At 48.8% G+C, this 15,034-nt stretch overlaps 1 protein-coding gene across 1 annotated transcript in view; it reads left to right on the plus strand.

Moving 5' to 3' along the window:
- LOC116104694 (kinesin-like protein KIF19) overlaps positions 1-15,034 on the plus strand; it is a 43,907-nt gene that overhangs the window by 24,023 nt on the left and 4,850 nt on the right. The window contains exons 11-14 of the mRNA XM_031391189.1: positions 2,205-2,353; positions 3,517-3,688; positions 8,001-8,271; positions 11,795-11,916. Coding sequence (XP_031247049.1) covers positions 2,205-2,353; positions 3,517-3,688; positions 8,001-8,271; positions 11,795-11,916 — 714 coding nt within the window. The remainder of the gene's footprint in view (positions 1-2,204; positions 2,354-3,516; positions 3,689-8,000; positions 8,272-11,794; positions 11,917-15,034) is intronic.

Genomic DNA, 15,034 nt, shown 5'->3' on the forward strand with positions numbered 1-15,034 from the left:
TTTTTTTGATGAAGCCAAGACAAGGTTCTGATCAAGGCTTCAAGTTTATTCAGCACTGCATTTATATAGGGCAAGCCCACAGGCCCATCCTTTGTTTCAGGTGGATTATGTTGCAAAGCAAGCTCAGGTGGCAGTCTACTCTTCTTGTTTTGTTTTTTGTTTGTTTGTTTGTTTGTTTTGTTTTTTCAAGACAGGGTTTCTCTGTGTAGCCTTGGCTGTCCTGGAACTCACTCTGTAGACCAGGCTGCCCTCGAACTCAGAAATCCACCTGCCTCTGCCTCCCAAGTGCTGGGATTAAAGGCGTGCGCCACCACCACCCGGCGAGTCTGAGATCTTGAATACTGAGGTCTCTTTTCCGTCCCCAGACTACTTTTTTGGAGACAGGGTCACATTCTGGACTTGGAATTTAGCACCTGGGCTATGCTGGCTGGCCAGTGTACCCTAGGAATCCACCTATCCCTGCCTCTCCCATGTTCCAGTGCTAGGATTATAGATTGGGCACTACCATACCTGGATTTTGTGTGGGTTCTAGGGACTAAATTCAGGTTATAGAGAGCTAGAGACCAGCCAAGGAGGAATGACATATACATACACATACTCTTCTTCCCTCTCCCTTTCCCTTTCCCTCTCTCTCTGCCTCTCCCTTCCCATCTCTCTTTCTCTCTCTCTCTTCCTCTCTCTCAAAAAGAAAAAAAGAAAAAGAAAGATAAAACTTGCAGAAATGGATTCTAGGGACATCTGTGTGAAGCTGGGAGGTAACCCAGTCACTGCTCACAGTGAAGACAAGAGGACCTCTTAGGATCCTTGACACTCACATAAAAGCCAGGCACAGCAGGCCGATCGTGGTGGCTCATAACTTTAATTCCAGAACTTGGGATGTAACACTGTGTGTTTGAGGCCAGCCTGGTCTATAGAGTGAGTTCCAGAACAGCCAGGGCTACACAGAGAAACCTTGTCTTATAAAACAAAACACCGGGTGTCTCTAACCCCAGCTCTGGGTAAGGGAAGAGTCTGGAGGATTCCTAGAGCTTGATGGCCATCTAGTCTCCAGCTGATGAGCTGCAGGATCAGTGAGAGACGCTGTCTCAAAACATAAGGTGGGGAGAAGCTAGGAAAGATACCTAACATTTACCTCTGGCCTCCACAAACATGGGCACACATGACTGCATGCATGCACACACAGACCCACATCAACATGTACACAGACTATGCACCCATAACCCTCCACCCCCAAAGGACCTAAGTACCAAAATCAAATCCATTAGACATATGCACACATACCACACATGTTCTTTGGTTTGTGAAATTTTTTTATTGCAGGAAGTAGTTCACTCCTTCTACCACGTGGGTTCTGGGGATTGAACTCAGGTTGTGAGGCGTGGCTGCAGGCACCTTACCCACTGAGCCATCTCATCAGTCGTCTAGAATTCTTAGTGGTTCTCAATAGATGAGCAATCTCTAATACTTTAGGAGGCATGGATGTAAGCTGATGTAGTTTTCACTTCTTGGACTAACTAAAAGGATAGTGCTGGGGCAATTTGAGATGTGTATTAAGTGGGTAACATATCAATTGGACAAAATGAAGGCTTTTCAAGGAGAAATGAGACCATTACATATACCCATCTACTGTATTCCACTCAATCATCTATGTATCACCTATCCAACTACTCATCCACATGTCCTTTTCCATCCACTTACCTATACCTATCCATCATCCATTCATTTACCCTCATATACATCCATCACCTATTCACACACTCACACATCTGTTTATCCACCCACCTATCTCCATCCGTCCGCCCAAATACACATTCATCTATCCATCCACCTCCTCATTCATTCATCTTTCTACCCACTTATCCATCCATGCATCCATCCATCTACCCCTTTTCATCCATCCATCCATCCATCCATCCATCCATCCACCCATCCACCCATCTACACATCCATCTGTTCTCACAAAAGTCCATCCATTTATCAATATATACACTAACATTTATTTACCTATCTATCCATCCACCCATCTCTACAGCCTCTCACCCAGACACCAGCCCTTCCCATCCTTCATCCATCCACACATGCCCATGGACCCATGGCCCATTTTGGTGGGTGAGCATGGAGTTCATGCCTACATGACTGGCAATGCTCCTAGTCGCGCCATCCTCTCCCCACCTACAGTCACAATCCCCCATGATGCAGAGGAGGATAGTCGCCTACAGATGAACAAGATCCGGGCACAGCTTATCGGGGCTTTCAAGGAGCAGATGGAGATGCGGCGCAGCCTGGTGGAGCTGGAGAATACCAATATTGAGCTGCACATAGACATGTCTCGCCACCTACTGACCATGGCAGAGTGAGTGTCCTGCTGCTCACAGGATGGCACAGCCCATCCTGGAAGGGAAGGAAAGCCGAGGAACAAAGTGGGCCACTGTCTGCCACTGTCTGCCAGTCCCCAAGAAGGCTATTCCTCTCCTGTCATGACCCTGTTGGTAAGCTGGGCCACGTGCAAGACACTTCTAGATCCCTTGGACCTCTTATGGCTGAAGTCCAGATCTAGCCCAGGGGCTCAGTAAATATTAACACAATCTCTCTCCCACAGAGTGACCCCATGCAGGGAATAGCTGGGTTGCACCTGGAGGTTAAAGGGGCACTGGGAATTGTTACACTGGGACAGTGGGTGTCCTCTGAAGTCCTGGAAAACCTGGACACAGGCTACTTACTCAGGGGTGACTTCAGACAGCACTGTCACTCAAACCCTGGCTTTCCTTCCCCTTTCTCTTACTTCTCCCACAATTCCCCTCTTCCCTTCTTCCCCTCCTTCCCTCCCCTCTTTCTCTCCCCTTCTCTCCTCCCCTCTTGTCCTCCCTCCTCCCTTGCTCTTCACCCTCCTCCCCTCTTCCTCTCCCCTCCTTTCTCCTTCCCTTCACCTTTTTTGCTTGGAACAAGGTCTTGCTATATAACTCAGGCTAGCCAGTCTCAAACTTGTGATCTTCCTGCTTCAACCTCTGGAGCACTGGAACAACAAGTGTTCATCACCACACTTTGTCATCATCATCCTCGTCTTCTTTCTCTTCCTTCAATTATACAAACAGCACAGGCCTTGCACCAGAGCTATTCTAACTGTTAACAATGCAATCACAGTGTTTTGCCCCTTTCTGGCCAGGCACCTGCTTGCCGAGGCTTCATTTGTCTCCCTTTCCTGCCCAGTTTCCCTGGATCTTGTTTAGGCTCAATGTGGTACCCTCGCTGGCGGAGCCCAGCACTCCTCCTAGTGTCCCTGGTCACAGAGCTGTCCCCTGAAGACATCAAGGACCAGAGAGGCATGCTCCCTTAAGAGGTAGCCATGGCTGACTCTGGCAGGGAAATATATGTGGGAAGAGCGTGAAACCCCCGATTCCGTTCTCTTGTTATTTTGTGCCTGTGAGGAGGCTAATAGGCTAGGAGCGCTCTAGGTGTGAAGTGTAGAACTCTCAGCTCAGGCACAGTTGACCCCTGAAACCTGTTTCCTGGCTGCAGCTGGGAGCGGGAGAAGACCCACCACCACGCAAACATGGACAGTGGTGAGAAGGACAAGGAGCCGGTGGATGCTGATGGAGAAGTCGAGGCTTCCGAGCCCCCAGAGGTGGCTCTGGCGAGAGAGGAGGTGAACTTGCTCTTGGCTGAACAGCAGAAAACAGCAGCCCTCAAGGTAAGGGAGAGACTCAGTGCCTGCGCAGTCACAGGAATGGCGCTTATCATCAGCGCCTGCGCAGTCACAGGAATGGCGCTTATCATCAGCGCCTGCGCAGTCACAGGAATGGCGCTGCTTATTATCTGAGCCAGGTAGCTCTTTGAGAGTACCTGGACTCAGAGACATTGTCCAGGGCTGAGACGAAGCTCAGTTGATAGAGGCTAGCTTAGCAAGCACAAGGTCCAGGGTTCCATCCCCAGCCACAGGTGTGGTGCCAGACACTGGTAATCCCAGCACTTCGGAAGTAGAGGTGAGAGGATCAGAAGTTCAAGGTCATCCTTAGTCAGTCTCAATGCATAGGACAGTCTTTGGGGCGGGAGGGGGAGCTGGCTCTTTATATGAGCTTGTTATACAATAGCTGGCTAGTAAGTAAACTCAGTTTAGGAAATTTACAAAACTTTTGGTTGAGGAAGCTTTGGGGGAAGGGCAGTGATGACAGGAACTAGGCAGCTCCTTAGCTAAATGCTGGCAGGTGTGTCTTCAGGAATCGGGAGAGTGTCCAACAATGTCAGGTTGTTAAAAGCATCTCTCTCTCTCTCTCTCTCCCTCTTTTAAAAGATTTATTTATATGTAAGTACACTGTAGCTGTCTTCAGACACCCTAGAAAAGGGCATCTGACATATGGTTGCTGGGGTTTGAACTCAGGACTTTTAGAAGAGTAGTTAGTGCTTTTAACCACTGAGCCATCTCTCCAGCCCTGTGTTTAGTTCTCTTAAAGGCTATGTAACCAAAGCAAACATCTCTTCATGTTGTCACATCTACCCACAGCAGTGGGGTGGGTGAGCAGTCACCTCACCTCAAATGAATGATTAGGTTTTGTTCAATATTTTTTTTGTTTGATTTTTGTTTTTTTTGAGACAGGGTTTCTCTGTGTAGCCCTGGCTGTCCTGGGACTCACTCTGTAGACCAGGCTGGCCTCAAACTCAGATATCCACTTGCCTCTGCCTCCTGAGTGCTGGGATTGTATGTGTCTGCCATCATGCCAAGTTCAACAACTTTTAAAAATAAGATAGATGCCTCCCGTCTGAGTCAGTGAGGCATGTAAAGTAGATGGCATGAACCTGGAGAGGAAATTCAGATATCATCACATGAAGGAGTCTGCAGTGGCAAGCCTGGCACTTAGGAGCCCGCATGGCAAGCCTGTCATTGAACAAAGCAAACAATCAGTTAAGCAAAAGCAAGGCTTTAAGTGTCCAGCGTGAGTCCAGGCACTGGGGCTTCAGCGAGAACTGCTGTGTCCTGGGCCCTGAGCTCACGATCTGAGGAGGAGAGGCAGGGGTATGGTGTTATTAGGGGGACTACAGCCACCAGAACAGGTGTGAGCAGGCAGATGGGGGCGCAGCTTAGGAGGCTGTGGGGAGGGGAATGGAAGGGGACTTCAGGGGAGTCCAGACAGTTGGGGAGGACTGAGAGGAGGCTGGATGGAGGGGAGTTAGGGAGGATTTCAGGAGTTGCTAGATGTCAGGGGAGCAGGGAGGACCTGAGGGAGGACTGAAGGAAGGGTGTTGGAGAGGACTTTAGGGAGGATGCCCGGAGAGGAGTTGGGAGGAAGGGAATGGGATTGATCCCAGATCATAAGAACGGGGGCAGAACACACCTTTCTCAGCCATCATTTATCCATTCCTTGGGGACCAAGACCCTGGGCCTGCAAGGCAGCCCCATGTGACTCTCTGGGGGCCTTGAGGAGTTAGTTGAGTGGTGTGACAGTTTCTTTGATGAGTCACCCAAGCAGACTCCCAGGATGAAGGGATACGAGTAGCTGGGAAGGTACATACACACATGTACGCACGCACACACCCTGGTATGTACAGACATATACAGAAACAAGGGTATATTCACAGCTATGTATAGAGAGCTAGGCCCTTGTCTGGTGGGTGTATAGGCCATAAGCAGGTCTTAAAGGTTCCCAGTTCATTTTATACAGGATGATCAGGTCAGGAGGCCTGTGGTAGACAAGTTGGGCCTGAGCTCTCCCTAATTCCTGCTTGAGAGAATCAGGACCCAGAGTGTGGCCCACAGCTTTGTGATATGGGACACTCTGGAGGCATGTCCTAGTATGCAGTGGGTGGCTCTGTTTCCTGGAATTGAAAAGGCAGTTTCCCACTTACAGTTCCCAGGAAGAATCTGCCAGTCCACCTCACATGGCCCCACACAGAGTACTAGGTTGGCTCAGGAGCTAGGAGAAGCGAGTAGAAAAGGTGGCTGAGAGCCCCATTGTGGTTTCTGCAGGAAGGAGCAGATGGGCCACGTAGACAAGCTTATCATTAGCTCGCATTTCTGAGGAGATATGAAGTTAACAGTTGGCCTCGAACTGAGCAGCCCTGGCAGCTCATGACTCATTTGGAGGCTGCAAATGTGACTCAGTTGGTAGAGCTCTGGTTTAGTCGGCACAAGGCCCCAGGTTCCATCTCCAGCAGTGTATCAACTGCACTTTTGGTGGTGCACATCTGTCATCCCAGCACTCTAGAGGCAGGAGAATTGGAGGTTCAAGACCATCCTCAGGACATAAGTGAGTTTAAGCTTAGTCCAGGCTATGTGAGACTCTGGGCAAAAAGAAGGAGGTGGGGAAGAGGAGAAAGGCTCATCCGAGTTCAGCTTAAGTAGTGAACACTTTGTTCGTGCTCCTACCCTCAGTGGTGGCGCATGCCTTTAATCCCAACACTTGGGAGGCAGAGGCAGGCCAGCCTGGTCTACATAGAGAGTTCCAGGACAGCCAGGGCTACACGGAGAAGCCCTGTTTCGAACAACAACAACAACAACAACAAAAACAAAAAACAAACAGACAAACAAAAAACAACAAAAAAGAAAATAGTTATTTTTTATTTTTATTTATATATCTTTATGTATATGGGGGAGGGAGGGTGGCTATGCCTGTGCGTGCCAGTTTCTGAGGGGACCAGCAGAGGGCATCAGATCTCCTAGAGCTAGAGTTCCAGGTAGCAGTGAGTCAACAGGTACAGGTATGGAGGACAGAACTCATCCTCTGTAAGGGCAGTATGTGCTCTTAACTGCTGGCCCATCTCTCCAGCCCCACATCTTCTACGGCAGAAGTCCTTCACACTTGGGTTTTGAGCCAAAGCGGCAGAGGTGACCACAGGTTCAGAGAGCACACTGCATAGACAAGCCAGCTCTAGGAAGGTTCTATGCTTACATGCGTACTCTGCCCTTACCCTGACCAGGGACTCTGCTGGTCTAAGGGAAGCACTGGCCATCCACAGGAAGGGTGGTTTGTTGCTGTAGGTTGGCACGCAGAACAGCTAGAACAAACATCCTGCTTGTTGCAGGATGGGGCTGCAGACTAGGATTCAAGAGTGCATTCATTGTTCTGTTTGGCACTGCGAGTCCTGGTGCCCCAGCCCTGTCCCTGGATGCCTGGCACTAGCTCAGGGCGATTAGGGTGCTGAATGGTAAGCTATGCGCTGTGGGCTCTGCCCCAGAAGAGTGGGCTCTGCACAGATGGATTTGCGCTTGAAAAACAAGCTCTCGGGTAAGTTGCTTGCTGTATCCAGAAGCAGGCTTGATCCCTCCAGGGTCAGCAAGGCTTCATACATAGATAGGTTAAAATGACAGGAATTTGAAGGCAGAAGATATGGATAGTCCTGGGGATGGGGCTAAGTTCTTGTTGTTGGGATAACATGCCCGGCCACGCACCTTTTTTTTTGTTTGTTTTTGTTTTTTGTTTTTCGAGACAGGATTTCTCTATGTAGCCCTGGCTGTCCTGGAATTCACTCTGTAGACCAGGCTGGCCTCGAACTCAGAAATCCGCCTGCCTCTGCCTCCGAAGTGCTGGGATCAAAGGCGTGCGCCACCACTGCCAGGCCTGACCAAGCAACTTTAAGAATTTCTTTTTTGCTCATAGTTTGAGGGCTCACAGTTTGAGTGTTCACAGTCCAACAAGATGGGGAAGGAGGAGAGACAGCTGGTTACATTGTATCCACAGTCAGGAAGCACAGAGAGAGATGGATGCTGGGGCTCAGCTTACTTTCTCTTTTTCATTCAGTAGAGAACTCCAGTGGGGGGTGGGGATGGCCCACATGTAAGGTGGGTTTTCCCACCTCAAATAACCTAACCAACATAATCCTTCATGAGCATGGCCAGAGGCTACCTAGTTTGCATTATTGCTCACCCATGTTTTCTAGATAATTCTGGGTCCTGTCAAACAGACCTCATCAGTATTAAGCTTACTGCCAATAAGGGCTAATTGTCCCATGTCTCATGAGGATGACTAACTGGTGTCAGTGATGGCCTGAGCTCTCCTTGTCTTCCCCAGGCTGGGCTAGAGCAGCGCCTGGCCCATGCCAAGCAGAAGGCCTCACAGATGGAGAAGCTGCTGCCCAGGCAGGTGACCAGTGAGGACCAGCGGGAGGTCCTACAGCTGCTGTGCAGGGCTCACGAGCTGGAGGTGGAGAACACGGAGCTTCAGGCGGACAACCTATGCCACAAGAACCTGCTGTGCCAGAAGGACTTTGTGATCCAGCGCTATCACCAGCACCGGCTGCTGTGTGAACAGGTCATCCAGGGGCAGCGACAGCTGATGCAGGGTGAGAGGCCAGCTCGGCATGTAGGGTCAAGTGATTCTGCAGTCTAGGAAGAGAAACCACAGGGCAGGGGCTGGGGAAATGGCTCAGATAGCAAAGTGTTTATTTTATAAGTGTAGGGACCTGAATTTGAGTTCCAGAACTCATTAAAAAGCTAAATATGGTGGCACATGCTTGTAGTCCCATTGTTGGCCAGGTGGGAAGTGGGGGCAGGGGGATCCCTGGAGCTACTTGGCCATCTAGCTTAACCTACAAGGCAAAGTTCCAGGCTAATGGGAACCCTTATCTTTTTTGTTTTTGTTTTTTTCAAGACAGGGTTTCTCTGTATAGCCATGGCTGTCCTGGAACTCATTCTGTAGACCAGGCTGGCCTTGAACTCAGAAATTCACCTATCTCTGCCTCCCAAGTGCTGGGATTAAAGACATGCCCCACCACTGCCTGGCCTTTTTTTTTTTTTTTAAGGTTTATTTGTTTATTTTATGTATATGAGTACACTGTAGCTGTACAAATGGTTGTGAGCCATCATGTGGTTGCTAGGAATTGAATTCAGGACCTCTGCTCGCTTGGCCCTGCTCACTCTGGCCCAAAGATTTATTTATTGTTATATGTAAGTACACTGTAGATGTCTTCAGACACACCAGAAGAGGGCGTCAGATCTCATTACAGATGGTTGTGAGCCACCATGTGATTGCTGGGATTTGAACTCAGGACCTTTGGAAGAGCAGTCAGTGCTCTAACCACTGAATCATCTTTCCAATCCTGGGAGTCCTTGTCTTAAACAAAAGGTGGATGGTGCCTGAGGAAGGATGCCTGAGGTTGTCCTCTGACTGCTATACACGTGTAGGCATGCACACACACACACACACAAATAAGAGATAGAAGGGCTTGGGCACACAGCTCATTGTTAGAGAGCATACCTAGGGAACTTAAAGTCCAGGGTTCAATTCCCAGCACAATAGAGAAATCAAAACTTTGTCTGAAAACATAGGACAGTCTCTAAATGCCCAAGCACAAACACCAGCATGCCACCAGCCTGCTTAGTGTGGCTGGCTTCCTGCACCCACTCCATCCCTCCACATCTCCACCTCTTCTTTAATCCTCCCTTCCTTCCCAGGATGCATTGTTTAACTCAGGCTGTCTTCAAACTCTCCTACTTCAGCCTTCTTAGGGTCCAGTCCTGGACTTTTTGTGTGTTTCTCTACTTGTTTTGAGACAGAATCTCACCATGTAGACCAGGCTGGCCTGGAACTCATATAGACCAGGCTGGCTTTTTGTTTATTTGTTTGTTTGTTTTTAAATATTTATTTATTTACTTTATGTGAGGACACTGTTGCTGTCTTCAGGCACACCGGAAGAGGGCATTGGATCCCATTACAGATGGTTGTGAGCCACCATTTGGTTGCTGGGAACTGAACTCAGGACCTCTGGAGGAGCAGTCAGTGCTCTTAATCACTGAGCTATCTCTCCAGGCCCCAGGCTGGCTTTAAAGACACAGAGAACTGCCTGTGTCTTTTCTACTGAATGCTGGCATTAAAGGTGTGCGCCATCTTGCCCAGCCCTGTCTTCAGTTCTTAATAGTATTTTATTTATTTTGCACATGTGCGTGTGTGCATATGCGTGTGTTTGTATGTGTGCACATGTGCATGTGGGTGCATGTGTGGAGATAAGACGTCTACATCCAGGTGTCTTCTTGTACCATATACCACCTTGTTTCTGAGACAGGATCTCACACTGAACCTGGAGCTCACTGAGTAGGTGAGGCTGGCTGGCCAGCAAGCCCCAGGGCCCTCCTGTCTCTGTCTGCCCCTTGCTGGATTTAAAGCCACCGCCACCATGTTCTTCTCTTTGATGTGGGTCCTAGGGACCCAACTGAGGTCCTCACGCTTGAGTGGCAAGCACTTTACCCACACAACCATCTTTCTCTCTGAGACTGCATCTCATTGTGTAACTCAGGCTGTCCGTGGTACATGATCCTCTGGCCTCAGGTCCCTCTCAAGAGCAGGGGAGCCCAGTCATCCTCCTGACTGTGGTTTTACCTGTATGGGATGGCTCCTGTGAATACAACCATACACTACATGACCTTTGCTTTCTGACTTCTTTTACTTACACACAACACGTTTTAGGTTCATTCATGTTATAGCAGACACCACAATGTCATTTGTTTTTGTAGCTGAGTCATATTCCATCACATGGACAGCCTGTGTCTATAAGCTCATCTGTTGGTGTTGTTCCTACCTGGGAATGTTATAAATATCACTTTGGAAAACATTCATGCTTAATTTTCTTTTCCTTCCTTCCTTCCTTCCCTCCTCCCTCTCTCCCTCCCTTTCTCCTTCCTTCCTTCCTTTCTCTCTCTCTCTCTTTCTTTCTTTTCTTCTTTCTTTTGGTTTCTCTGTATTATCTTGGCTGTTCTGGAACTTACTCTGTAGAGCAGGCTAGCCTCAAACTCAGAGATCCATTTGCCTCTGCCTCCTGAGTGCTGGGACTAAAGCTGTGCACCACCACCGCCTGGCTAGATTCAGTTGTGTGCACTACACTCTTTTTGCAGTTCTTTTGGGTATACACTCCAGAAGTTGGCCTTTTACTTTTAGCTAACATTTTATTTATTCTTTAGAATCATTATCAGCCTTTTCTCCCTACCCATCCCCCTTCTCTTCCTTTCCTATTTTGGTGACGCTGGAGACAGAAACCAGGGCATCACCAGTGCCAGGCAAGCGCTCCCCACGCCCAGCCCAATACTATCCTGTTATGACTGAAAGTGGCATTTCAGCACAATAGAAAAACAATTGTAAGCTGCAGCTGAGGTGTGGCTTGCTCAATGGTAGAGTGTTTGCTTAGCATGTTCAGCATTCTGACTTACCAAGTGTAATGATGTATGCATTTAGTCCCAGTAGTCAGGAGGCAGAGGCCCATGAATCAAGGCCACCCTGATCTACATAGTGAGTTCTGAGCCAGCCGGGGCTGCACAGCGAGACTTTATGCACTCATTCCCCAAAGGCATATCGCACACACAAAAGTATCACAATAAATTAAAATGGGGCTTGGGAGTTTCAGGACAGCCAGGGCTACACAGAAAAACCTTGTCTCAAAAAGTCATATTTATGTGTGTGTATTATATATATTATATACTCATACATAATTACATATACACTTATATACCATAGGGCTGGGGATGCAACCCAGCTGATACAGTGCTTGACTAGCATTCATGAGATTTTGGTTCCATTCCCGGCAAGTATGATGGCTCACATCTGTAATCCCAGCACTTGGCAGATACACATAGGAAGATCAGAGGTTCAAGGTTATCCTCAGCTACATAATGAGTTCAAGGCCAGCCTGAACAACATAGGACCCTGACTCAAAAATTAAGTTAAAATGGGTGGAAAGTTAAAAGGCAGTATTCTAGAGAAGAAAAGCTCTCGCCTTTAAACGGGTGTTGCCCCTTTTGGCACATGGTAGTGGTTTTCATGTGCCTGAGGTGGTGTGCCCTAGTGAATTCTGATGGCCGCTTTCTTTGCTTCCTCAGACAATGGCATCTCAGCCCCGGAGCCTCTGGAGCAGCAGTACCGACTCTACTCCCAGGAGCTGGGTGAGGGCACATTGGATCGACTGCTGCTGCAGCTCTCAGTAATGTCCAGCTCACTCCAAGTGAGTCTCACCCCCACCCCCGCTCTAGGTCAGCCTATGCTGGGCTGGGCTGGGCTGAGCACAAGGGAATAGAGAAGGAAACCAAGACATCCACGTACCAGGTACCCTGGGTCAGGTGCATGTGGAGCTCATGCTGAGCCCCAGGCTGCAGACAGAGCAGTCCAGTACCAGCTGGGGAGATGGCTCAGTCGGTGAAGTGCTTACTGTGCAAGCATAAGGACCTAGCCCCTGGACACACTGAAAAAAGCTGAACAAGGCAGGATGTGTCTGGCATCCCAGTGCTGGGGAGGCAGAAATAGGCGGATTCCTGGGGCTTAGTGAGCAGCCATCCTTGCCGAATTGATGAGTTCCAGGTTCAATGAGAGACTCTGTCTCAAAACAAAACAAAACACCCAAAGTCTACTTCTGCTCTCTACATGGACTGTTCTCCCACATGTGCATATATATGTGAACAAAACTCACAATGCACACATGTACACACACACACACACACACACACACACACACACACACACACACACGGGGAGCCTGGCAGGTCTAAAGACCAGAGCCTGTCCAGTGAGCTAATAAAGCAGTGTTCACAGGAGTACTGGGCAGGTGTGGGTGTTGCTCCCTTAGGTGAAGCCACCCCTGCTCTCTTGGAGAGAGAGGTGGGTCAAAGTGGGTGGGAGGGAATCCTGAGCATTGGTAGGTCAAGATCCTCCAGGAACTCAGAGAAATACTTGAATTTCCGGCCCTTCCTCTAGGATCTTTGTGGCTCCTGTTGGGAGGAATGATTTCACTTTTTAAATTTTATTTTTATTATTTTTACTTTTTGTAGAATATTTTCGGGAAAGGGCATTGAGACAGGGTCTTGTTACTACATAGCCTAGGCTGGCCTGGAACTTGAAATCCTCCTGCCTTAGTCTCTGAGGTGCTGTGGTTTGCATGTGTGAGCCATGATGCCTGGCTCTGATGTTTTACAGTAGTTTTGAACTCATACCATATCAGAGTTCCCAATGACCCCTATCTCAGTCTGCAACTCCTCCATTGTCAACATCTCTCTCCAGAGAGGGTCTGTTTGCTGCCATCAGTGAGCCTGTATCAGCCTGTTGTGTCCTCTAAGGACACAATTTATGTTTCATTTTACCTAGATTCCTAATTCTGTGGGTTTTCACCAACAGGAAAGACAAGTATTCACCACTGTAAGACCACACTAGGCAGCGTACCTGCCCGAGCATCCAATGTTCTGCTGGTTTCCTTCTTGTTGGTGCTTTGTGATGCTGGAAATGAAACCCAAGGCCTGTGAATGCTAGATACACACCCTACACTCAGCCACACCCCAGGCCCTCACTGAGGGAGTCTAGGCAGGGGCTCTACCACTGAGCCACACCCCAGGCCCTCACTGGGGGATTCTAGGCAGGGGCTCTACCACTGAGCCACACCCCAGCCCCTCACTGGGGGAGTCTAGGCAGGTACTTTGTCATGGACCTAATTTCCAGTAGTTTTTGTTGTTGTTTAGGTGTGTGTGTGTGTGTGTGTGTGTGCCCCTGGCATTGGAGTTACAGGGGATTGTGACCTGCCAGACATGGCTTCTGTGAACCAGACTTGTCCTCTATAAGAGCAACAAGTACTCTCAACCTATGAGTCATCTCTCCAGCCCCAAGCCTCCTGGCCCACTTATCTGGTTTTTGTACCCATGTCTTTTTCCAGTTTGTAGTCCAGAAAGGACTTTAGCCTTTCTTTAGCCATCACATCTCCTTAATTTTCTCAATCTGGAAGGGTCCATAACTTCTCCACCTCCCAGCTTGACACTTGAGGGTGCTACTGGGCTACTCTGTACAATGGCCAGACTGGCATCTCTTCATGATGAGCTCAATGAGCCAGTTGTCAGGGTTACACATGATGGGCAGAGAGAACAACTGAGCCTGTGGCACAAAGCGTATCCTGTTAACCTTGACTTCTGGCTTATGGCGGTGCTTGATGTTCTTCCTCTGTAAGTCTGCAGATGAGTGCATGCGTGTGTTCATGTGTGTCTCAGGATGCCAAGGATAAAACTCAGAGCATTGTGGGTGGCTCTACCATTGAGCCCTGCCCGCCCTCAGCCTACTGTTCCTTTGAAAGAACCATCTTTGGCACATAGAGACCACATAAACATTTGGCTTCTGTGAAAATCTTTGCTCAGCACATCAGGGTCTGGGCTCTGGTTCTCAGCACAGGGTCCCTTCACACACCCTGGGCATCTCTAGTGTCAACTTCTTTAATTAGATGCCCAGCTCGCAGGAGCAGCCTCTAGAGTTCTCCCCAGAGTGGCTAAGTGGACCTGTAGGAGAAGACTATTTAGGCACGCTTGCCAGAGTGAGCCTTTAGTCCTACTCTCTCTGGTGACATCACACACTTTGACCTTTCTGGTCTTTCTGAAAGGTCTTTGCTCAAGGCTCATGGGCAGGCCTTGCTAAGCCACCAGCTGCACCTGCAGACTTCTTCCTTTTTTGGTTATGGAATGTGAATATCAGAGGACAACCTCATGGGCATGATTCCTCAGGTGCTGACTAACATATGGGCAGTCATGGCAGAGAGGGACGCATGTGACACATGTGTGTTTCCTGGCACTCAGCTTACATGTCCTCTTTTCACAGTCCAGGACCCAAACCCAAGAAACAGTGCTGCCCACTTTGAGGCTGGATCATCCCACATCAATGAATTGTAATCATGAAACCCACAGACATGCCCACAGGCCCCCCTCATCTGGACAGCCCCTCATTGATACTCTCTGCCTAGGTGATTCTCAGTTGTGTCACAGATTGAATTGTGACAATTCAGAGCAACCACCATAGTAACTCTCTTCTCTATTCCTTTTTTTTTTGTAGGAAACCATGCATAAATTTTATCATTTTTTTGGGACAGAGCAGTACTGAGGGGGTGAACTCAGGCCTTGCATATTCTTGGCAAGTGTTCTACCACCCTTCTGATTATTCTTTTTGTTTTGTTTTGTTTTGTTTTTTGAGACAGGGTTTCTCTGTATAGCTCTGGCTGTCCTGGAACTCACTCTGTAAACCAGGCTGGCTGCAAACTCAGAAATCCACCTGCCTCTGCCTCCCAAGCGCTGGGATTAAAGGCGTGTGCCACCACCGCCCGG

The sequence above is a fragment of the Mastomys coucha genome, unplaced genomic scaffold (genome assembly GCF_008632895.1).
Source record: "Mastomys coucha isolate ucsf_1 unplaced genomic scaffold, UCSF_Mcou_1 pScaffold22, whole genome shotgun sequence".
Classification (NCBI taxonomy): domain Eukaryota; kingdom Metazoa; phylum Chordata; class Mammalia; order Rodentia; family Muridae; genus Mastomys; species Mastomys coucha.